The 24,176-nt window shown below is 44.2% G+C and overlaps 1 protein-coding gene across 1 annotated transcript in view; it reads right to left on the bottom strand.

The window, feature by feature from the left end:
• Window positions 1-2,534: 2,534 nt before the first annotated feature.
• The window catches only part of UBAC2 (UBA domain containing 2), a 157,532-nt gene continuing 135,890 nt past the window's right edge, over window positions 2,535-24,176 (bottom strand). The window contains exons 8-9 of the mRNA XM_019756915.3: window positions 17,530-17,652; window positions 2,535-3,857 (exon numbers count right to left, since the gene is read on the bottom strand). Of these exons, the coding sequence (XP_019612474.1) occupies window positions 3,750-3,857; window positions 17,530-17,652 (231 nt within the window). The 3' untranslated portion in view covers window positions 2,535-3,749. The remainder of the gene's footprint in view (window positions 3,858-17,529; window positions 17,653-24,176) is intronic.

Genomic DNA, 24,176 nt, shown 5'->3' on the forward strand with positions numbered 1-24,176 from the left:
TCAGAGGCCCTGGGATATCTGGGTCTGTCCACTTGGAGACAGTCCCTCGTCCTGGCCTTGGAGGATTCCCAGAGTCCCTAAGGCAGTGTTGCATTTAGGTGAGGACCAGGGTGTGTCTTGGAAGCACAGGGTTAGCCTGGGTAGACCCCTCTGCCCTGCTCCTCCCTCAGGATCTGGGTCGCTCTTTCCTCCCGCTTCACATTTCCTGCAACTTGCCTGGCAGCTCAGAACAGAGAGAAAGGTCATAGGACCTATCAGCTTCCGTGGGAAGTTGTGGGCCGGCCTGAAGACACCATGCGGGGCTTGCACTGGGGCTGGTGCCCGGGGCTGTCTGAATTCCCGTCTACATCTCAGGGCTCTGCAATTCCGACGGCCTGGGAGCTCAGCAGACCAAAACACTGCTGACAGCAAACAAAAGTGGTCATAGCCCTTGTTTCCCACTAGCACAGATCCTTTGTGTTTTCTCTGGACAACCTTTACCCGCCTTAATTGCACCCTATGGCATCCATCCTTTCCAGCTCCTAGCCCTACAGCGAACCTCTCACCCTCACTTCTGTATTAAGAATCTAGAAACTACCACTTGAGCTTCTTCAACTGCTCTTTAGTTTATGACTCACCTGTAGTTTCCTTAATTGTCTCCGTCTTCTAGTTTCCAAGGTTGACCTCTGTCTGAAATCTGGCACCATCAACATTTAGCTCTTGGGATTCCCCATTAGATACTGCTTATCAAGCAGGTTAGTAACGTCACATGATTCTAGCACATTTTCTTACACATAAGGCTATAGTTTAAGAATTCAAATTTTAGTCTGAGCCGGAAAGCCAGTTTTGACATTCTTGGTCCATCTCTTTATAAACACATTATATGGGTGAGGGGACTGTGAAGAAAACAACCTTCTGATTCTCACAAATTAAATATCGCTTAAACTACCTGATTAAAATACAACTCTTAAGTTTAGGGTTTAGACACTTTCATTTGCATTTAAGAACCATTGTTGTAGGAACATAAACTCAGGGCCTCAGAAAGGTTCTAAACGACTCTGCAGTGCTTTCACAATTTTGTGCTCAATTTCCTAAAATTTTCACCTTTCTAATCCAAAACTCAGTCCAGGTTTATGAATCAGGACTTCAGAAGTAGGTTTTCTTTATTTGGGAAAGGGGGGGATTGTTACTATAGACAATTTTTTTTCCTTCTTTTTCATCCCATGTCACAATCTGGACTCTGCTTGCTTGATAATTAGGTCCAATCTGTTAAGATTTACACAAAATCAAAAACGTAAATGATCTTTTCTAGGTCTTGGGAAACCAAACCAAATGGCTCACTAATGCCCACCTCTGATGTGCGTCACTATGCATGGAACACAGAAGGTTTTCCTTTACGGGATCCCATCAGACTGAAAGATTTCCAGGTGTCTTGAGAAGAGGTGTGGGTGTTCTCAGGTATTTAAACTCCTAGAGCGGACAGCAGCAATGTGCATTGAAATCTGCAGGAAGCAAGAACCCTAGTATAGGTATAGGAACCCTAGTGAGGAAAGAAACACGCCCAAGAGTAAGAATTGCAACACGGAGGAGGCTGTGCTTGGGGGTGGGAGTGGGGAAGGGGTGGCGACAGGGATATTCTAGAGGGTGATGACTGATGAAGGGGGACAATAGCCTGGTGGTCACATAAAAGGATGGAAAGTAACGGCTCACCACTGGGTAGGGGAGACCTTGGAAGCTGTAGGGAACTGGAAAAGAAGCTGAAAGAAGTCAGGAAAAACCTGGGGGTGTCCCAGCTCTGCCACTATTAGGTGTACGCCCTCTGACCTCAGTTTCTATTCTCTACGTGAAAGGAATGAAGTAGAGACGGTCACAAGGCTCTTTTTGGCAGGACAAGGATGTCTGGAATGTCATCCTACTTAGGAGGGCATCCTGAGCAGCAAACGAACGAACGAACGAGAACTCTGGGTGGTTAATCCTTTTTAATACAGGCCTCACTCCGTGATCCCTGCAGTGGGGCTCTTTGCTCCCCATCCTCTGGGAGAGAAGCAATGAAAAGTCTTGAGCGAGAATTTTGCCTCTCGTTTGGTTTTACTTTGCTAGGTGCTGTTTGAAGGCGAGAGGGAACATAGGACGTGGTTTTTAGATACAGTTGTTCTTTCCTGAGACCTTTTGCCTTGGAAGTAGAAGGTGGATTTGTCTCAAAGGTCAGCCATGAATCCACGGTCAGCACTCTCAGGCTGTCTTGTACATGCCACTGGTCCGAGAATACAGTCGAGGACGTCCCCTCTACTGGCGAGTGTCTTTGCAGCCTGCGTTTGGCCTCCCCGAAAGTCACTCAACCCCCATTCCGGGCAGCCCAATGGCCCAGACAAACCTAAGAATGGGGCCTCATGGGGCCGGTCGTACTTGCAAGAACAAAATGGCTTCTCTCATTTCAAAGAAAGTACCCAAATCTTCTGAAGGAAGATGAGCCGTCTGGCATGTTTTTTGGTGGTAAATAACAGCCTAGAACAAAGTTTTATTTAGGTAAGTCTAATAAAAAAAATACCAAAAAATAAAACACAATAAAAACTTTATTGTAAGTATCATACATGTCCAAATTTACATCAATTTGATATATTTCTGCTCATTTTGTGGAACATAATCGTTGCACGATTTCCTTAAGTCTCAAGGGTCACCCTGCTTTTGATCTTTTCATGCTTGTCCACCTCCGGCCTTCCCTTCCCACCTGTCTCTGTGACAGCATCGTGTGCAGTCTACTCTGCCTTATGCACAGGTCCTGGTCAACCCCGGGGCCTGGGAGAACCCGCCTGCAGTAGAGCTGGCCCTGCGGCTGGCGGCCAAGATATGCTGTCTTCTGTTCTAGCGCTGAGCCCACACTGGGCCGGCCACTGAGCGCTCGGGTTCGGCCCTGTATTGCTCCCGCCTGCCACTGCTCTTTGTATTCTCTTTGTCCCACTTTCACCCCTAGCTCAGTAGATAACTGTGGATACTCTGAGCAAAACTAACTCCAGTTAAGTTGCATGGAGTACGCCAGAACCTAGATTTGGTAATTGAGTATTAGCGTTAATTTTTAACAGAAGTGGGGAGAAGGCCTTCCCTGGGCAGGAAAGGCCGAAGAGCGCCGAGTGGGACTTAGTTCTCTGCTTCTCCCTCCTCACCTAGGCCCGGCCAGCGCTGTGCGCGGCAGAGGTATTGCTCACCCCTTGGGAGTGTGGATGCTGAACAGCCACTGGGGTTTGAAAGCAAATTTGAGAAAAAAAAAAAAAAATAGTGATGACAAAAGTCCACAGGGAATATCTGACATGTCCTTTCTGAGTCACAGCCCCCTTGCTCCTTTTACAGCATTTATGAAGGGCTATAAGGTAGGATGATGCATTATAATACAAACAATAAGATTACAAAAGCAGTCATTTCCCATCTGGAGTGCTATTCAACTGCTTTCCGATTATCTGCAATATTAATGCATTTTAAACACATTAGAAACGAGAGATGATTCTCCAAACTAAGGAAAAGACCCAATAAGAAAATAAAGATAGAAAACACATGCTAATTTAATGGCAAACTTATTTGAGAGTATCGAAACTCATTTTCAATACTCAACAGTAACGATCGTGGAATTAAGGGAGAGGCAGTGGGGCCACCCTGTGCCCAAGAGGACACTGAGAACACCGCGCGAGGATGCTGGGCCTCGGGCTGACATGGGAGCGGGGCCAGCGCCCGCCCGCTGTGGTCCGCGGGTTGGCCACTCCACTGTTGTCTGCCGGGCGTCAGTGCTGTAACAGGAAGTTGGTGGCCACATTTAGGTCATTATTTGAAGCTCTCAGGGCTTCCAAAGCATCACCTCGGGAAAATCCCATCTCCATGAGCCGGGCAACCTGAACAGAAACAAAAACCAGAAACCTGATGAGGCTGACGACACTGCCACTAATACACTGGCTCTTAAATGTTCTGCACGTGAGTTTTGCAGGACAGGCTAAAAAGCAAACTACTTTCATTTCAGTGTGAAACCTGATGTGTAAAAAATCATTAACAGGCACATTTTAAAGTGGTTACTATACACAGTGGTACCTCGGTTTTCGAACGTAATCCGTTCTGGAAGACCGTTTGAGTTCTGAAACATTCGAAAACCGAGGCACGGTTTCCCCATAGAAAGTAATGCAAAATGGATTAATCCGTTCCAGACCTTTAAAATCAACCCCTAAAACTGCAAATTTAGGATGAATTTTACTATCTAATGATACCATAGATCCATAAAATTTACCGCATTCGTAAACCGACATGTTCGTCAATGGAGACATTCGAAAACCAAGGTACCACTGTATAGACGATAGATACATATTAGCTCATTTAATCCTCCTTTTAGAGACTGCAATGAGGCTGGGGGCGCCAAGCGACCTGCCAGGGTGAGCAGAGGGTGGCTGAGCTTGTGGGACTGCAAAGCAGGTCTGTATACGCAGCCCCGCGCTCACCTGCCTCCCCACACCCTCAGTGTCAAATGTGATTCCTGAGGAACAACCTATCAAATCCCATTTCCTAATGCCAACAACTGGTTAACTGAAGATTTACTCCTGATGCTGGCAGACACCGACGATAAAAATGCCTTAGGTTCTTGGCATCACACAGCCAGAGATCACATTAGTTGCCATATTTGCTGAGTCCCCTGCCCTGTAGGCAGCAGCAGCCAAGTGCAAAGCAGGGTGGCGCAGGGGCAGAACCACGGGAAGGACGCAGCTAAAGCCACAAGGGTAGGGGGGACGAGGCTTGCATTTTTCTGACCACAAATCCTGAATCTGTGAACATAGAGGTTTCCTGCACTTTTACATACAGGCACTCTCCAATGTCAAATTAGGTAAGAGTTACTCAAATTTATTTGTAACGTATTTTCCCATTTAAAAATGTAGAATAAAAATATTGATGAGCCTGCATGAGCCACAGACATCTATTTTTTGTACTTATATTAAACTATACTACATTTGCAATAATGTATAGTGAAACATGAGACTCTTAACAAATGTTGAGCGTTTTCAACAACGTGTTGGTGAAAGGGGCTTCTGTGGGCTGACTGAGGACTCAGTCACCATTTCTAATCCTTCCTGTAGAAAACCATGTGCTTGGTGCTACCCAGTGGAAAGAGAATGACGGATATTGCCCTCCTTTCCTCTCCTTCTCCTGCTTAGGGGAGTCAAGCTGTGAGTGTGTGTGTGTGACGGGGGGTTGGGGGGGAGTGTGGGAAGGCTGGAGGACAGAGCAGGGCGTGGGAGGAGAGGAAGAAGTGGTCAGTGGGGTGGGGAGGGGATGTGGAGTAATGTCTCGGGCACTGCCCAGGCTCAGATCCCCAGACACCTAGTCCTTCAAGAAGCCTTAGGGAAAGGCTAACCCAAGTGAGGAAAGAGGGTACACAGGGGACAATTCTCAGAAGCTGGGGTTAAGTTGGAGCTTGCCAGAAACCCTCAGGTATTTTCACATGAAATGTTTTCAAACTGAGACTGTGATCCCTCATTAGTGGGTCATGAACAGTCAGTGGGCTAGGATTAAAGAAAAATGTGTGTAGTGAGGGTCTTCCTTCCATAAAATTTCCTTTCAGTTCTTTATACTCACACATATGCTTCTACTGGGCTGCATGTCTTACTGTGGGCTGTGGTCAGAAACCTTCGACAGCTGTTTTCTAAAAGTAACAGTCAGTGCCTACAGGCGATTTCCAGCTCAAGTCTCCAGGTTGACGGATAACATGACAGAATGGCAGGAATCGTCTAGTTTTCTTTCCCACTCAAGGAAAGAATTGCCTTTTCCAGAATATCAGGGACATTCTTCACTCACTGGCCAAGATGGAAAGCTCTTCCTCACAGGGAGCGGCATCTGCCTCTCACTAGTTGCCATCGGTGGGACTGCAGGGGTACTGGTCTCGCCTGGGGAGTAACAGAAAACACTCCCTTCCCTTTTCTGCCGCCCCCGTCCTCCCCTCGCAGATCACTTCTCCAGGCCAGCACCCTGACTCCCGGTCCTCCCCTGGCCCTGTGGGCCGTGTCCCCCACCTGCTCTGGTGGTGTCTCCTCTATTGGAAGGCTCTTTTCCTCTGCCATTGGTCTGCTTAACGCCTCTCTATTTCAGGATTTCAGGCGCTTGGCCCTTTCCTGTGGCTCCCAGGCTAGGATGAAGCTCCCTGACCTCTGCTCAGAGTTCCTTGCGGCTGTGACTTTTACCTGTGTTTGTAGGCTTGATTGCTTCCCACAACACTCAGAGAATGTGAGTTGCTTCTGCTCATTCTTGTGTGTTGGTGCCCAGCCCGAGTCCCTGCCACAGCCTTTCAGTGCTCGCCCCTTTAAGCCATCTCAGAATATGGTACCCAGAACTGAGCACAGTACCACTGGCATGACGCGACCAGTGCAAAGGGCAGCCAGACTGCTGTCTTCCTGCAATTGCAGCCCTCAGTAGAGGAATGCCTTAGTGGTGTGTACACATGTGTGTATGTGTGTGTGCGTGTGCCCTTGTGTAGGTAGCTGCATCGTACTGTGGTGGCCAGTTAAGTTGGAGCCTGCCAGAAACCCTCAGGTATTTTCACATGAAACGATCTCAGGCTAGGCTTCTCAAATATACGTTTATATTTGATCTTCCAGGTTTAGGACTGTATACATCTATACTAAATTTCCTCTGATTGTTTTCTAGCCGAGCAAAACTATCTTCAGTTTAAATTCGGTTGTGTACTAGGCTAATCAGCCCCCACAAACTTATATCACCCCCAAATTTGATTAGCGAACCCCGACAATGCCAGCCAAGTTATTACTGACGGAAATGTTAAGCAGGCAAGACCAAAGATAAAGCCCAGAACTCGCCAGAGACCTCACTTTCTAGTCAAGTGGCTAATCAACATTTTGGGGGGGGATCTTTAACCAGTTTCAAACCCACTTCACATTATTATTATCTGTTGTGCACGTCACCAACATATCTCTTAGGGTGATGAGATGTTGTCAAATGTCTTAGTGACATCCTGTATCGACAGGACCGGTCTGGTGCCTTCAGACCACAACACTCCTTAACGTTCACAAGTCATCTGCTTGGTAAACTATTTTACGCTTCTGCCAGACATGAAACATCAATTTTGCCATGCAGTTCTCAGAATCCACACTTTTCCTTTTCCTTCAGGGCATTTCGGACTGAGTGTTACTCACTTTGCCTCCTCTGCTCTGAGAGCACACTCGGGGAGGGGGCTACAGTTAAGCGCTACTGTCTTTAGTCGAGCCAACGCAACCCAGTGAGAGGTGGGCAGCTCTCCCTGCCCTCGCTCTGTCACCCACAAACATGACACCATGGCCCAACAACTTGGCCATTCATAATGACTGAACAGCATGGCAAACACACTCATGGTCACGCTTTTGGCACGTTTAGTATCATACTTGAAGCATAGCTAAGGACTGGCTGCTTCTTCGCACCTGGCAGGCAGGAACAAATCTGTTTGGCAAATTATGATTTATAATCTGCAGTTACTCCAGAAAATGCTGACAGTGAGCTGGCCACACAGGCACCAAGGCAGAGCAGCGGCACCCGTGGCAGGCCCCAGGCCCTGCAGGCCTGCCCCGCCCCAGAGAGGGAAAAATCCCTCAGGTCTGGGACGGCTGGGGTGTGTCCTAGGTCGTAAGTGATGCACGCGAAGCTTCTGAGTTCATTCTCTCTCACACACAAACAACTACCGTCACTGCTTTTGATAACTAAGCTGGGTTTCTTGCAGGTCTTTGCTGAAGAGAGTGTTTGCTGTTACAAAGTTGTAGAGGCTGGCTGTTCATTGTGGCTTTGGAGCTTTTTGTGTTTTTTAGGGGTGAGAAGACAAGTGTGACTGGAAAACTTTCATTGCTGGTATTCTGACCAGAGGAAGAAACCTAGGAAGTAGAAAGAGTGTTAACAGAGTTCTTCTTTTTAAAAGCTGAGCAATTACACCAAGGAAAGGTATCCGTAAGTTTTCCCTAGTGTCCAAAACTGTAAACATCCAAGGAAAAATGAAATTGCATGCTTGGGCTTGGGTATGTAGATAATAATTAGCCAGAAAAGACAAGAGGTAAAGAGAGAGGGGTTCCGACGGTGTTTCCTAACTGCTCCCGTCCCGCAGTGGAGAGTCTGGATGGGCCCCCCACAGCCCTGAAAGATGGCCACGCATTCTACTGCTGTTCCTTCTTTGGGTGGCTCAGTGGAACAGATGATAAGGAATGGAGCATAACCCAGCAACACAGAGAACAGATATCTACAGATCTCATGAATGGGACTAACAATTACTGTTGCAGACCTTAACGTTTATCTGTGCGGAAGGGCCAACTTGCCCAATCCTAATGCAATCCGTTCCTGTTGCTGTGTGATGTGCTCAGCCAGTGACGCATGAGTTCCTGTGCTCAAATGGCAGAAAGAGAAAATTGAGGCTCACGCAGACCTGGGGTCAGGTAAGCAAAATATAGACAGGATTCCAGATTTCACAATTCCTTAAAATAAAAACCCAGGGGAGGCTGGCAGCTGTTTTAGATCTGACCCAAGTGCAAGAGAATCATCCCAGCCATTGCTGCTGGCACATGGGGACCCATTCAGTGGCAGGGAGAGCCTAAGCTCTGGAGTAAGGCTCCAGCTGGCCATGTACTCACTGTGTGACCCCAGGCAGGGCACTAAAGTCTCAGCTCTTAGTTTTCTCACAGTTTGAGGGTAAGAGATGCACGTGGGAAAGGCCTACAACAGTGACAGGCACATAGCAGGTGCTCAGTAAGCATTACCTCTTATGATATTATCCTCTTGAACAGCGATTGGGCCAGGCCTGGGTGTGTGAAGATCCCTCCCTCTGAAACTCTCAGGCCTCAGTTCAGAGACTGATGACACCGACAGCGTGACAAAACTACCCTTGGGTTTTGTTTTCGGCATTCACTTTAACTGCTTCCACTTTACAAGTTTTATATCCTTTGTTGGTCAAAGAAGTGATGTGTCTTTTACAATGATCAAACGCAGGCTTGTTTTCAGAGAGGGCCACGGCTAGCACGGTGTGGCTGGAGGAAGGCTCGGAGCAGAAAAGCCCCCTGCTCTGGGATGGTGCTTATTGTCATTAAGGGGGAGGCCTGTGTTCCCCCACATGCTAGAGACCTGATTAAACACTGGCCCCACAGCTAAGCACACCCACAGGTAAACCCACCACCACGGCTCAACACCGCCACCCTTAAAAACAAACGTAAGGGTGTTTTGCTACCTATTCTAGCGCTTAAATAGCAGAAACAAGAATTGGCCCAAGAAAGCTAATGTGATGAGACCGCATAAAGTCAGGAAGATGGGAAAAGTCTTCTTTTTAAAAGGTGAGCGTAACAGTCTAACAAAAAGGCCACTGTTGGAAACACCTTACTTTATATCTGTATAAGTTCTATATTCAATTCTGATGATCACGTAATTAATGGTATTTAGAGATATTTAGTTTACCTCCCTCCCCATCCAAAGCATACATTTTATTAAATATATTAAATCACACCGAACATCTAATCTGTTTTCTCTCCAGGCTGTTTCCTGTCTTTTTAATTCAGCTATTGCAATGAGAACCATCTGTCACCTGATCAAATCTAACATCAAAGGGAAGAGAAAAATCCCAACATAAAATCTCTTGATCTCATTTGACCAGAAGATACAAATACATCGTGATCAGTTTAAACCAAGTTGTGAAAGCACAGGGATGTCCTGAATTCAGTGGGTATTTACAGACTATCCCCGCTGTTTCAAGGCCAGCCTTAAGCAACTGCAGTGGGTTGGGCGTAGTGACTTGTGGGATCTTTTCCGTGGCAGATGGTGAACTCCATGAGAGTGGGTACCATGCTGGCCTTTTTTCCACCCATCACAGATTGTGACACTCAGGAGGTGCTTGGGCATTAGTCAGAGAAGGCGTGTATGTTTAGCGATGTAAGTTCTTTAAGGAGCTGACGGTTCATCAGGGGAAGACAACCAGTAAACATCTTGAGGGCAAGATGAGAAAGCTGGTGAAACACTTAGAGTTCCAGAAAAGAAGATGCTAAGATAGAGACGTTTTCTGATTTAAGCAGAGTCAAGAGCAAGGCAAACGCATGCTTTGCATCTCAAGCAGTACTGACGGCAGGGTTTGCAGTAGTCTTGTGTAAGCCCTGGCAGTTGGTTTTGCTTTTTTTTTTTTTCTTGTAAGGCAAGTTCCTCACTTAAGCTTTGGTTGCCCAGGCATCTGCTTCAATGATGGCTATCTGGAATAAACGCATTGCTAGCCACATGATTAGATAAAGAGCCAGGCTGCTTCCTCCAACCAAGGCTCCTTTTGTTTTAGCGATCTTGGTTGATTTCAGTAACTCACCATTTATTTGGGCCAGTTGTTATTTCTCTTCCAGCACTATAAATTCCCACTCTTATGTCTTACATTCACCAATGAGGAGTAGCCCATGAAACCCTAGATCCCCAATAAAAGCAGAACCCCAGGCCCATCACCAGCACGTCTCTCCCCGCCCCTCCCCCCTTGTTCTCTCTCCTGTGGGCCTTAGTGTGTGGTCCCAGGTGAGCTGTGTAACTTCCAGGTCATATCAATAATAAACCTTTAGTTTTTCAAAGTTTCCTGATGATTATTGGTAGGCTGAGACCAGCGCAAAACAAGTCTGTTTGGAAAACTTTAAAAATGCCCCATAGGAATTTTCTAAAAAGTATTTCCATCAACTGATTCCTTCTCTATTTCAGAGCACAGTAAGAGCCTTCTTCCTCCTTTTGCTTGTGTATCACAGGAAAGTTTCTGTCTAAAAATTCTCACCACAAAACATCAGAATAGAAGTTCATCTTGGTTTCTAGTCTAAAACCCTGAAGCGATCTTTTTCTCTAACTTCTGAGAGAAACCAGGCGTAGTTGGGTTAAGAGCCAAAAAGAGTGTGAACGCTTTCTCTGTCTTCCACATCAACTTATTCGTAACAGCTGAAGTTACCCAAATGTAACATCTTCAAAGCCTGTTTTCTCAACTGAAAGCTTGACTTCCTAGAGGCCAGGATCAGAGATAATTCAACTTAAGGGATAGTAAGGAGAGGTTGGCACTGAGATTCCAGCTTAGCCTTGTCACTGGTATGGAGACACATCTGTGCCCTTAGGAACGTGCACAGGTCGCTAAGGAACGTGCCCTTAGCGACCTTCAACTCTGTCAGCTGGTCTTCATCCGGGACCCCCTCTGCTGCCTCCCGAGGCCTGAGGCCTGAGGCCAGAGGCCCGGCTGCCGCTGCCCCAGGGCTGGGGTGACATGGGAACTTAGCCAGAAACAGGCACCACAACTGCATCGCCACCGTCACCTGACAGCACTCCAAAGGAGAACAAGGTGGGGTATATTTTTCTACAATATGCTTTTCAAAGAGGGACCACGCTAAATGAGAAAAGAAACCTAGAGGGATGAAGATAAATCCGTATCAGTTTTCCTTTCCTTTCCTTTAAAAAACAACAACCCAAACATCCTCTATGACTAGGACATGTGTCCCTGCTATCTCAAGATAATTCTTATTGAAGAAAATAAAAGAGTTCCCACTTTGGCATTCTATTATACTTGCAATTCAACCAATTTTTGATGCAAGTGAAATAGGACATTCATTCCAGTGAGATTTATAGCAATTCCTGTTAGTAAAATACTCCTCTGCTTGTTTTGTTCAAATAAGACTGTGGTTTTCTTGAACTTCCCTTTAGCTGCAGGCGTCAAAAACAAAAGGATTTTTGGGTTCTTACTTCCCAAATTCTGACGCTTTGCAGAAAGCAATACCAACCTGGAAGGTGGCCCGACCCAGTCCCATGCTGGGTTGCCCATTCGTGCCAGGCCACTACCCGGAGGCCACATGGCTCCCTGCCAGGTGGAGCATCCCGGCAGAAGCTACAGGAGATGCGGCTTGCCCTCCCCTCCCCGTCACTGTAACGACTCCTTGGGCCCTGAGGGCACGCCTCCTCGCCTACCCTACTGCCCCGGCGGCCAGCTCACTGTCAGACCCTGTGGGTCAATGCAGCTCTATCCCCTCATCACTGACCACTTTCTCCTTCTTAGAATCGCTGAACCCCTGTGATTACATCTCTCGGTGCGAGAACTGTTTGTGGTTATTTTATGTTCCCGCCGGGCTACAGGCTGCTCAGTGGCCCCTTATCTTTGCGCTCTCCTGCTTGGTTCAGGTTTTGGTACTGAGAAGACAGACCCTCACTGCAGGCTGGATAAGCTCCTTTGCTTCTATCTTTTGGAGTGCCTAGCGGAATTAGGCACCCCTCGAAAGTTAGTTCATTCTTTGACTGCCACCCAATATTTCATTCAAAGACATTTAACTGTGGTGTTTTCTTAAAAAAAAACCAAACATTTCCAGTCTATTAGCATTAGAGATGAAAAGGTCTGACATAATGCCACTCTCTAACACATTGTTAAGTGAAAACAAGTGTCCTTTTGAAAGAGAAGTCCACTGATCACACCTTCACATTCGGCCCTGCTCTAACCGCTGCCGAGACACCTTCTGTGTGTCAGGCTGTGTGTCGGGTAAGAAACAAGGAAGAGATGGTATCAGCTCTCAAGGTGCTCACTGTTGACTGGGTGAGAAAGATAACATACAAGTCCCTAGAGCAGAAGCACAAAATGTGCCGCAAAACAAATACGCATTAGTGAGAAGACTATTTTCTAAGCTGAGTGTTTCGGAGTTTAGTGGGTTTTCTGGAAGACAGTGGTGAGGACCCCTGAGATGGGAAGAGAACCTCACTGAGATTTAGATTCTCTCATAGTAAATACATTTTGCTGTCTGTCAGGTAAGATTGAAAGTGTCTGTGTGCTTTGAAGCCATTCTCTCTCACTTGGGCCACAGGATATTTCAGAGGACACGACTGGGATCCACACTAGGGGTGTCATGTGTTATAAACATAGTAAGTGGTAACAAATCTCGTCTGGGCAACAGTCTCGTAAGCATCCCGACTAGAACATGCTTTCCGGGCAGGGGTGTAAGACATTACATACGTAGCTTTGGTTATAATACACCTTTCCCTCCATGTCTAGTGCGTCCTCTGGGGAAACTCGATGATGTAATTTTCAAACCTTGTCACGGTTCTTTAATGCCTACAGCATAAAGCAGAAGCCCACGTGATCAAAGGTCATTGGGGGGCCTGTCTTGCCCCTTCCCCGGACAGTGTCCCTGCCCCCCAGTCACCTTCCATTCCAACCTCGCCCACCTGTGCCACCCCCAAATGCACACACTTTTTACCACGCCAGGTCTTTACAAATGCCACTGCCCCCAACCCTCCCAGCACTGGCCATCCTTCTGAGTTTTAATCACACTGGAAGACTTCTACCTCGATACAGTTGACTAGAGCCGTCGCCTTGCCTGCCTCCTTGCCCTGGGCTCTGTACCACGTGAGGGCAGGAAACGAGCCTTATTTATCTCTGTATTTCAAGAACCTAGTCCAGTGCTTCGCCCCTGCACAGCAGAAGAGTTGGTAACTGTTAGCTGAATAAAACCAGAATAGAGGTGAATGGAAGCAGAACGTTGGAATTTGTTACCAGTTCATGTTCATCTTCCTTTTGTTAAGTCCCAGCTTTGGGTTTAGTCTTAACTTCCTTGTCTGAACTTACCTGTGTGTCCCATTAAGCATAAACCGAAAGGTCATTTTCTAAGCTTAGGAAGGATTCGAGAGAGAGAAACTTGGTTAAGTTTTTTATCTTTTGATTACAAAAAAAAAATGAAGCCCGTATGACAATAATTATTTGTTAATTTTGAGTATGGGTATAGTATAAAAATCCCTGATTAAAAAAAGAAAAAAAGAAAAAGAGAAATTGAAATACACACATACACACACACACACACACACACACACACACACTTATTTTTAAGATAGTAGACATTTGATTATTAAAAAGTTATTGGGTGGTGCTTGGTTTTGGCTTTGGCGTATTCTTAAAAGTGGCTGGGGTAACACTTGCAAGGGGTGATGAATCGGCTAAGGGGTTGGGGGTGCTCATTGAAAAATAGTAGGAGTGGATTGTGAAGAACTGAAAACCTTGAGACTTGACAGTAGCAAAAGAACAAAAGGTGGCAAGAAATTTCTGTGGCTGTATATTAGACTAGTACTAGATTTAATAAGGAATGCACGCTCTTTCTTAGAATATTCTTTGTTTTCAAAATAGATGGACTCCATTTCCTGTCTTAAACAATTCTCACTAAAATTCCTGAAGTATTTGTTTACATCAGGAAAAACTCAAATAATCACTTCTACTTTTTTTAGTTTAGAAAATTACGCAGTTTCTTAATGCATTAAAATCACATGACAGATATTAAATAAAGAAAACATAGCACATTTAATTAAAAAATTAAGCATAAAAACATTTTATGAGGTATCTTAATGTGTCACTAACAAATATTTTAGATAACGTCTAGCCTCAACAAACTAACCAAGACATTATATATTAACTATACATTACTGAATGTTATTGTATATGTCTTGAGGGCAAGAAGAATCTTTTTTATCTTTGTGACAGTTTCTCTAGCACCTATCACAAGAACTACCAAGAGTCTACAAAACAAATAATTCCCGGGGAGGACCCCGTGTCTTCATGCAGTAATGATCTATAATGGCCATTTTCAGGAGAATCAAGAAACCCCAAGAAAACAAGATTTAGAAAATGAATGAATAAGGAAGCATACGGTAAAAACAACCTTGCATGTAGTTATATCTTTTCATAACACAGCAAGGAAGAAGTAAATGCTGTTTTAAACTGATTTTCACAAACTGTTAACCTCACTGTTGTCATTCTGGGAGGATCAAGGAAAGTGATTCATTAAAACACCCTAAAGACTTCAATTGCACACATTCACCTGTTATCTTTTTTCCCCCCAAAGTGCCAAAACTAACAACAGTCTCACCTTTAAAGACCTCATACAGTTAACGGCTGCTCAGTGAAGAATATGACCTGAGGGTCTATAAAGTAAACAGCACTAGACCGGGACTCCATTTCTTTTCACCTGAATTGGAGAGTATTAGCTCACTTTTTTACCTCTTACCATAAATACCTTACAAATGCTGAGTTATTGGGCTTTATTTTCTTGTTGTGGGGATAACATTTTTCTAGAAATTCTCTATTGGAAGTGGAAGAGAACTACGGCTCTTCCACCCACTGCTCAGTCCTAACCAGTTGCTGGAACGATCAGTCTGAACTGAGGCCGCAAGGGCGAGGGGCTCCATCAAGTCATGAGGCGCAGTCCACTGGCTTCCTTCGAAAGGACTTATCATGGCCTAATGCAGGGGGCAGTGGGCGCCCTACCCAGGGACCCCTCTCAAGTTCCCGAAAAAGTCAGGACACAGCTTCGCTGCAGAGACTGGGTGACCTGGGTCTGAATGGCATTTGTTTACTCTGGGGACAGGAACGGAGGAGGTGATGACCTGGGTGGTGTGACCAGCTATGAATTGCTGCCTGTGATTTGCTTTCATGAGAAGAGAGCATCATATACAGGAGGAAATTTAGAAGTGTTATTATTGCAATGCTCTAAATTTACTTTTATGTATTTTTTAAAACTCTAGTTCGAAAGAATTTCCAACTTACGAAAAATTTCAATAATAGGACCAAGATCCCTGATTACTCTTCATCCAGACTGAGCAAATGTTGTTTTGCCACAGTTGCTTTTTCCTCTTTCATTCTCTGTTTATACACACACACACTCTCACACTTATGTTTCTTGAGCCATTTGAGATTAAGTTGCATACATCATGTGTGTATTTTGTTTTCTAAGAACAAGGACAGTTTTTCCTATCCACAGTCAGTACAGATACCAAATCTAGAAACTTGACATTAATAGAAAACAATGAACTAACCTATAGTCCAATTTCATCAACTAACTCTAAAATGTCCTTTCACACACACACACACACACACACAAAAAAAAGTTTCCAGTACAGAATGCATTCCAGGATCACGTATGACGTTTAGCTAGCATGCCTCCCTGAGTCTCCTTCAACCAGGAGCAGTCTGGGACATCAGTACTGCTGGAGAACACTGAGCAGGTCTGGTATTTTACAGCATGTCCTTCAAACTGGGATTGTCTGCTTTTCCTTTATAAGGAAACTTATGCATTTCTGCTGGTAACACATGACTGAGTTGTCCTTTTCAGGGCGAGCCCGCAGTGGTCTTTGTTCCCATTATGGTACTGTAACCTCTAAAAACTTGGTGAAGCTGGTGTCCAATTTCTCTATATAATTACTAGGTTCCTTTCGTAATAAGTAACTCGCAGGTAGAGACTTTGAGATTATATAGACTGTTCTTCATATAATGATGATTTTCCCCTGAATTTTTATTCTGATAGTTGCAAAACTTGAATTTCCAATACCATCATTCTTTCTACATTACTTTCCATTCTATTGAAAGGAAAAGCATTTTCCTTACCCTTGAGGATATATGTATATAAATATTTATTTGTCTATTAATATAAGCATGAACTCATGGATTCTCCCCACCCCCATGGATTACATTACAGTACTGTCCTTATTTATGTTGATGCTCAAATCTGATGTTTCTGATATAGCCAGTGGGACCGCCCAAGCTGGCTCCAGCATCGTTGTAGCATGCCCCTCAGTGATGGAGCACTTCCTTAATTCCTTGCATACGGTGGTTGGCCCAGGGTCACCTTGTGCCTTCCTTATCCTGGGCCTGGGACCCACCACTTCTCTAAAAGGCTGGTTATGATTAGTGGGCAACAGTATTTAGAAACTAGATCTGGGCAGTAAGTGTGCTCAGTGCTCCTGCAGTGCGTCTCATTCCTTTTGGTTGACAGAGCTAAGGCACACGTACACACACATTTACTTATTAAATTGAGAGTTTATGATGATATCTCTAATTCCTATCCAACCACACAGGGTTCTTCCTTGCCCTCCCCTATTCTGTAGTTTTATTTTCCTTCAACAGTAAGATCAACCTATTTCCTCATTTGCTCAAATCTATAGTACATACAATATAATTTCAGAATTGCTGTACGTATGCCACTATGAAAAATAAACCTATGAAGAGTTTAAGATTTCTTTGCAGTATTTTCTTTAGTCAGAGGGCATATTATGTTCAAAAGTTACTGAAAATAAGTTGCCCCCCCGATGATTATATTATTCATTTAAAACACAGTTGGATCATTCATTTCTGTTTCTTTTTACTTTTACGCTTGTTCCTATCAATTTGCTTTTCAAATATATAAAACATTAACTTGATTCCTAAAGTCAAAACCATAAAAAGGTATACTCAGGAAAGCACCCCTCTCTCCCCATCAGCCGCCTCCTTCTCTCCCACCCCTTGTAGGGAACCAACTTCAATCGTTTCTTACAGTTTTAAAATAAGTGATCACAATATATTTGCTTTCACACCATGCTTTCCTCAAACTCATAGGACCCACAGTAGCCAATAAAGGCCCCAAATGTCTACCACTGCTATAGGTGGCAGTTTAAATGCTATCAAAATCTTTGTATTTATGTGCAAAATTTCTTTCAAGTCTTGTTCACCCAAACTGCTTGAAGTCTGAAACACTGGTTTAGGGTAAGTTAGGGTAAGTACCAGGTATTACTGATTACCTGTTCCTCAGAAACCTCCAGAGCAGGGGATGCTTGCTGTTCAGATCGTCGGCCATCCTGATAGTTTATATTTTGTCTCTGACGTAAAGGTGGGAAAAGACGATTCCAATTGATCATTCCTCCCTAAAAAGAGATCAATACACAATGATCAGACGTAGAAGGGGCAGAACCATCATAATGCTTGGGAGAGCTTTCTCTTGCAACGCAGTCACATTGACAGCCTGAGAAAGAAAATGTCGTACTGATCTGCTGTATGCAAGCAATCCCACAATCCTTCAATGAATAGGATAAAATCGGCCCCGGCAGTAGGTACACAGAGAGAAGAGAAGGTAGCGGGTACTGTCAAAGTAACTCATTCAGTTTGGCTCTGCAGAGATTCCTAACCTCAGCCCCACTGTGTCCCCACGGACACTGTCCCATCTCCACTGACCCTACAGCACTCAGGGCTTTGATGGGTATTACAGGAAGGACGACATGGAGAGGAGGCCAATTTACTCCACAGATTAAAGACTTCAGTGTGGAAAGCTAAACTGTTAAACATTTTAGAAGAATAAGAGAATATTCTTTATGTCCCTGGGATAGGAAAGGATTTCTAAAACAAAAATAAACCATAAGTAAAGAGATGGCTAAAAATTATTACAAGAACTTTTGTATGGCTAAAAAAAATTAACAAGTTGGAAGACAAAGTACAGATTATGAGAAAATGTTTGCAACACATAACCGACAAAGAAAAATATCTTCAATATATAAAGAACACTTAAAAATCAATGAGAAAAAATGATTCAAGAGAAAAGTGGGTAATAGATATGAACAGACACTTTACAGAAAGAGAAACACTGAGTCAAAACATGGAGGAAAAGATGTCCAACCTCACTGGTAGTAGGAAATACAAGTTAAAACAGCAATATGTTATTTCATACCTACAAGACTGGCAAAAATAAAAAGTCTAACAATAGCAAGTATGGGATGATATGAAGGAAATGGAACTCTATTTTGTTGATGGGAGTATAAATTGGGATAAATATTTTGAACAACAATGTGTCAAGATCTAGTAAAACTGAGGCTGTTGTACGAGCCAGCAATTTCATCTCCAGGTAGCTACGAGTGCCTAATAGTGCATTTATGAAGATGTTCTGTGAAACACTAATTATAATATTAAGTAAGAAAATGTAAAAAATTGAACCATCCCTAAGTAGGGAAACAAATAAATGGTTCTACTATATAAATGATTATTATATGAACAGCCAGAATCTAGCTGTTCGTGAATAAATCTCAAAAATACAATGCTGAATGAAGAACAAAAGTTGTATAAAAATATGCATATAAAATACCATTTATGTAAATTTTAAACATACTCAGAACAATAGTGTACTATTTAAACGATTTTATGGATATACACTAGTGGTGATATCTCAGGGGATATTTGGAATATTTGGAGGCATTTTTGGTTGTCTTGTGGGGGATCTGGGAGTGGGGGACAGGAAGTGGTGCTGTTGGCATCTAGTGAGTAGAGGCCAGGATGCTGCTAAGCACCCTATGATGTGCAGGACAAACCTTACAACAAAGAATGGCCCAGACCAAAATGTCCATAGTGTCTCAGTTGAGACACCATGATATATACACACGTGGTAAGACGCAAACATGCACAGGCATTAGGCATGACACACCAGGACAGTGGGAAGGGGAATGAACTTTTGAATCTGTAACATTTTATTTCTTCAAAGGGAGTGAGAGTGAAAGAGTAGGCAAAACAAAACAAAACCCCAATTTCTCTACTCCTGTGATAGTAAAAAAGTGCTTAAAAAGCAGAAAGTAACAGAAGCTCTAGGTTCTAAGATGTTTTGACACTAATCTGCTCTTTACGCAGGGTTAAATATGAGACTCTACAAACAGGAAACGTTTCCTTCACTTTGTCTTCTTCAAAAGCAGTAACCACATATTTAAAAGAGGAAAAAGGAAACAGCAGTATCTGTTATTAGTTGGTGGAGGAGATTTTCAAATGAAGCAATCTGCGTTTCAACCAGTTTTTCAGGTGATTCTGATGCTTACCCGAGTTAGAGAACCATGACTTTATGCTACTTTTGCATATGTTTGAAATAATTATAATGAGAAATTAAAAAAATTAAGAGGCCATCCAAAATGGGGGTCGGTCTAATCCTCCGGGAAAAAAAAAATTTCTTGTGAAAATAAATGAACGGCTAAGTTCCCAACTGAGAGCAGTAAACGTTTGTAACAGTTTATCAAATGGAAGTTCCGTAGCATGGAACTCCACCTCTGAGGGCTTTGGCAGGTTTTGGGATGGGAGGGTCAGGCAGTGTCTGTACTAAGATGTGCTTACACTGCGAAGCTGGGGCAGAAGAGCCCTTTATGAGCTTTCTGGGGGCTCGCAGTTCCCACAGGAGGGTGGGAGCTAGTTACAGGGTCTAGTCTTGCTCACTTGGGGCTCATGGTCTCCTGAGGGGAAGGCAAGACATGCAGAAATGGAACAATCAGAACACGGCAAGGTGGTATATCATGAAGAAAGAAGCTGTGTGGCATCAGGCAAAGGGCCAGACACCTTCAGAGTGGGCACTGACTAACCGCAGTCAGAACATAGGGGTCAAGCTGTGAAGAGGATGGGCACTTAGCTGAATTTTAGAGGATGAGGATTATTTCAACAATGGAGAGGAGAACCAGGCATTTCTGTCAACCTGTTCAAAGACAGGGAACCGAGAATGGGTCTGTCCCTACTTAAAGGGTCAAAGCTAAGGAGTAATGACAGAGGAACAAAAAGGTAGAGGAAGCAGAATGACAGAGCAGTCTCTAGAGCCAGAATACCTGGGTTCAAATCCCAGCTCTGCCACTTCCTGTGTGACCTTACTTTTTTTTTTTTTCTGGTTTGAGTTTTTTACTTGTAGGCCTTAGTTTTTTAAAAAAACTTTTCTGAGTCTCTGTAAGATGGGAATAATAACTATACTCACCTCATAAGGATATTATGAGAAACGAATGAGTTATTACAGGCAGAGCATTTAAAACAGAGCTTGAAGACTTCTAAAAGACTTCTATTATACATTAGCTATTATATTATTACTATCTAATGCAATTAGCTTTCTGGGGGCTCGCAGTTCCCACAGGAGGGTGGGAGCTGGGCACAGGGTCTAGTCTTGCTCACTTGGGGCTCATGGTCTCCTGAGGGGAAGGCAAGACAGATTTATTTCTTGTTTTCCCAACTGGACTACAGGACCCTGGGGAGCTGTGATGTGCTCCCCAGGTGGCCAGTGCAGCTCTAAGTTCAGTGCAGCCTGAGCTGATTCCCAGCCAAAGAGGTGTTCTGTCAGAGAGCCACATGGAGAACAATCAGGGAGTGGGTATTATGAATATAGTGGTTTAGAATAATCAACATTTTTTCCAAAAGCATCCTGATCTTATCTTAAAAAGGTTCATCACTGGGGAAAAAAAATCATCTTTTATTCTCAGTCTTTGGCGATCTGAAAGCTGTTTTTGAAGGCTAGGCAGGCAGGCAGGCAGGGCCACCTCCACTGTACCGTCTGTGGCTGGCTGCGGACCATGTCGGGAAGATTCTGGGGGAGGGTGTGGGTTCATCAGTAATGAGCGATGTGACTGTTCAGTGAGACCTGCCTCAGCACAGAGGAGTTGAGACGGCACCTATCTAAGGAATTACTAACCCTGCTACAGACCACAGTTTTCCAATGTTTTTCACATCATGGCACACACAAAAATAGATATATTTGCATAACACACAGGACATTCAAAGCTGTTTGCAACTAGCCTGGCAGCTTCAGGCCCTTCCCAGCTGCCCCAAGGGCTGAGGGGATCAATATCTCAGCCCACCTGTGACCATGACACAGTGGCTGGGAAGTCCTACCCAGACCCTAAGGAAATACCTATTCCCTTCATGTGAGCAGTTTACAATGGGGATGACCCACTGTGCCGTCCACTGCAGAAGCCAGACCGCCAGGCTCCAGGCTCCGTTAATGATAACTCCTAAGTAGCTTTGGAATCCATCCATTTCTTTCTACCCTCACTCTCACTGCCCTATTTTAGATCACCATCAAGGGTGGGGGTGGCTTCAGAGAGGTTTTCCTAAGACATGAATCTTACCATGTCACTCCTGTACTTAAAACCCTATCGTGGTTCCCCACTGCCTTTTTAGTAATCTTAAAATATTTATTAATTCATTAATAGCAATCACAAATTCATTACTTGCTAACAGTGCATTTCAAAACAGAAAAAGAATTAATGAGAAGAATGTCATTGTTGTCAATTTTTGCCAATCTTTTTTAATGTCTGACTTAATAGAAGATAGTTGGATTCTCACATCTGCTTCTGCGTTCAATTCTGTCAGATGTCACTTTGGCTTTTGAGGTACATAAAAAAATTTAGCGACACACAGATACATAGTTAGGAAAAAAGTAGAGTACAGCAAGCGCCTTTTCATGTCACTGCAGATCCTCTCCTTTGATACCACGCAAGTTCCCACCGCTTTAAAGGTACAATCTGAATTTCATACTCTGGCTTGCCAGCCTCCTGTTTACCACACTAATGGTCTTTCTCACCACTCTCCCTCACATTCTAGACTCCTTTCTGGGAGACTTCTCTCATCCCCCACGTCTGGGGTTTGATACTCCTCTTCTGTGCTCTCGTATCTCGCTGTACGTCTCCACAGACAGCACTTAGTACGTTACACTTCGATTACGTGTTGGCTGGTTCGAATGCCACAGCGAGCTATAAGCTCCACATGGGCCAAGACTGTCCATCTTGCCCATTAGTAGACTTACCTTCATGTGGCATATATAAGTACTTAAGAAATATCGCTGAATGAATCAATGAAAGGACAAATACACAGTAAAGCATAATGCTGAGTTAAGTTGTATGGAATTTTCTTCAGCAAGGGCCTCGTAATTAGTTGAAACACAGGGACCTACGTGGTAGGTTAATAATGAATGTCCAGATGGAGGGAGCTAAAGCAAGGAGGCTGACAGAACAAAGCCCATGGCTGACACCTTTTGTAAGGACAGGAAGCACACCTCCCTCTAACACAGGAACCAGCAGGTATGAGATCCACTGCTGGGAGACGGGTTGGTGCCAATGAAACTACCAACGGCAACTCATCATGTAAGTGGGTATTTGTAATTCACTGTACTGCTTCCAAGTGGGCTTGGGAAGCTGCAGATTTCAGTGTGAATACGAATATGCATCGCTTCATTCATTTATCTTCTATGTGCAGTGCGCTGTACTGGGGCCAGTAAAAATGGCTGCGACATGCACAGAAATGACTAATATCCTACAGCCCTGAAAGAATTTAGCTGAGTTGACAGAACAAAGATACATGAGAAACTACATAAAAGGCACTGAGACTGCAAGTCATTAGCACTAAGTGAAAGATCTCTTATTAGACTTAGAACTAATAATAAGCACTACGATACAGATAAAAGAAATATTACTAGAGGTTGCTGTCATCAGCGATCATAGCTTCATGGCAAAACTGGAAAAAAAATAAAAACAAAACAAACCCTAGTACCACTGCCACACACACCAACTAGCAATACATTCATTCAGCACTTGGATAAAAAGGAGGGACAAATGTGAGGCTCAGAATAAATCCTATCACATATTTGGAAAACAACTCATTGGTAATGCCTTAAAAATAGGAAGAGTAGAAGCACGCAGGAACCTGGATTTAGCCGTCACGTGAGGGGCCACACCCTAACATTTGAACAGTGTCATAAACAGTATATTACAAAATCTTTCAGGCTGCTTAGCAGCAAGCAGTCTCAGCAGGACTTCAACAAAATGCCAGGCTAGTTTTACAGCTCTGTTTCATTTTTTTCTTTGTGGTTTACCCGACTGACCAGTTTTGGGAGCTCAGATACTTTATATCAGGCATTTTTCTCAGCAAAACAGAAAACAGTTTCCATAGTAGTAAGATCAGGAGATGAAATACATCATTTTGCTTAGGTTTTAGAGCCTTTGGCTCAGGAGGTAAAAGTTTCCGATAGCACTGGGGCTGTTGGCCACGTCTCTTCTTCCTCTTTCTTGCTCTGGTCAGCTAGACTCCCAGAGGCTGTGGCCTTGCCTGTCCATTCCATTTGTGGGTTGGTGCTGGTGTGGGGACTGAAGTGGGGTGGCACTGAGGAGGGGGGTGGTGAGGAGGGGGGCGGTGAGGAGGCGTCTAGAGAATCCACTACCAGGCTGCTAAGAGAATCCAGTAGCCCAGGAAGCAACTCAACAGCTCGACTACTGCTGTCCCCACAGGAACACTTCAACTAGTGTGTGAGGTAACAGCTATGCGTCTCGAGTCTTGTGTTTTGAGTGGTGACTTTTCTCTTGAGAGGCCCAAGATTCCTACCAGAGCTGATCTGACTTCTCCTGAGGCAATTTTAACAACAGGCTAAATTAGTTTCAACTTTAACTGCAAACTCAAGAGACCCATGTATTTTCCCTGTTTCAACAAAGTGCCTGGTAAATTCCTGTTGGGGGTGTCACGGTGGAACAGGGGGAAAGACTGTAAAATGAACTGTAGGATTCAAATTTGGCTTCTCTATTCACCCTGGCGCTTGGCTCTGGGTGAACGGTTTCGGCTCCCTGCCCTTTGGGGGTGACGACAAAGCGTGGTATCGGGATGCCATGCTGAGCCATATGGAGAA

This window comes from Rhinolophus sinicus, chromosome 16, assembly GCF_057876585.1.
Source record: "Rhinolophus sinicus isolate RSI-liver-muscle chromosome 16, RSI-T2T, whole genome shotgun sequence".
Taxonomy (NCBI): domain Eukaryota; kingdom Metazoa; phylum Chordata; class Mammalia; order Chiroptera; family Rhinolophidae; genus Rhinolophus; species Rhinolophus sinicus.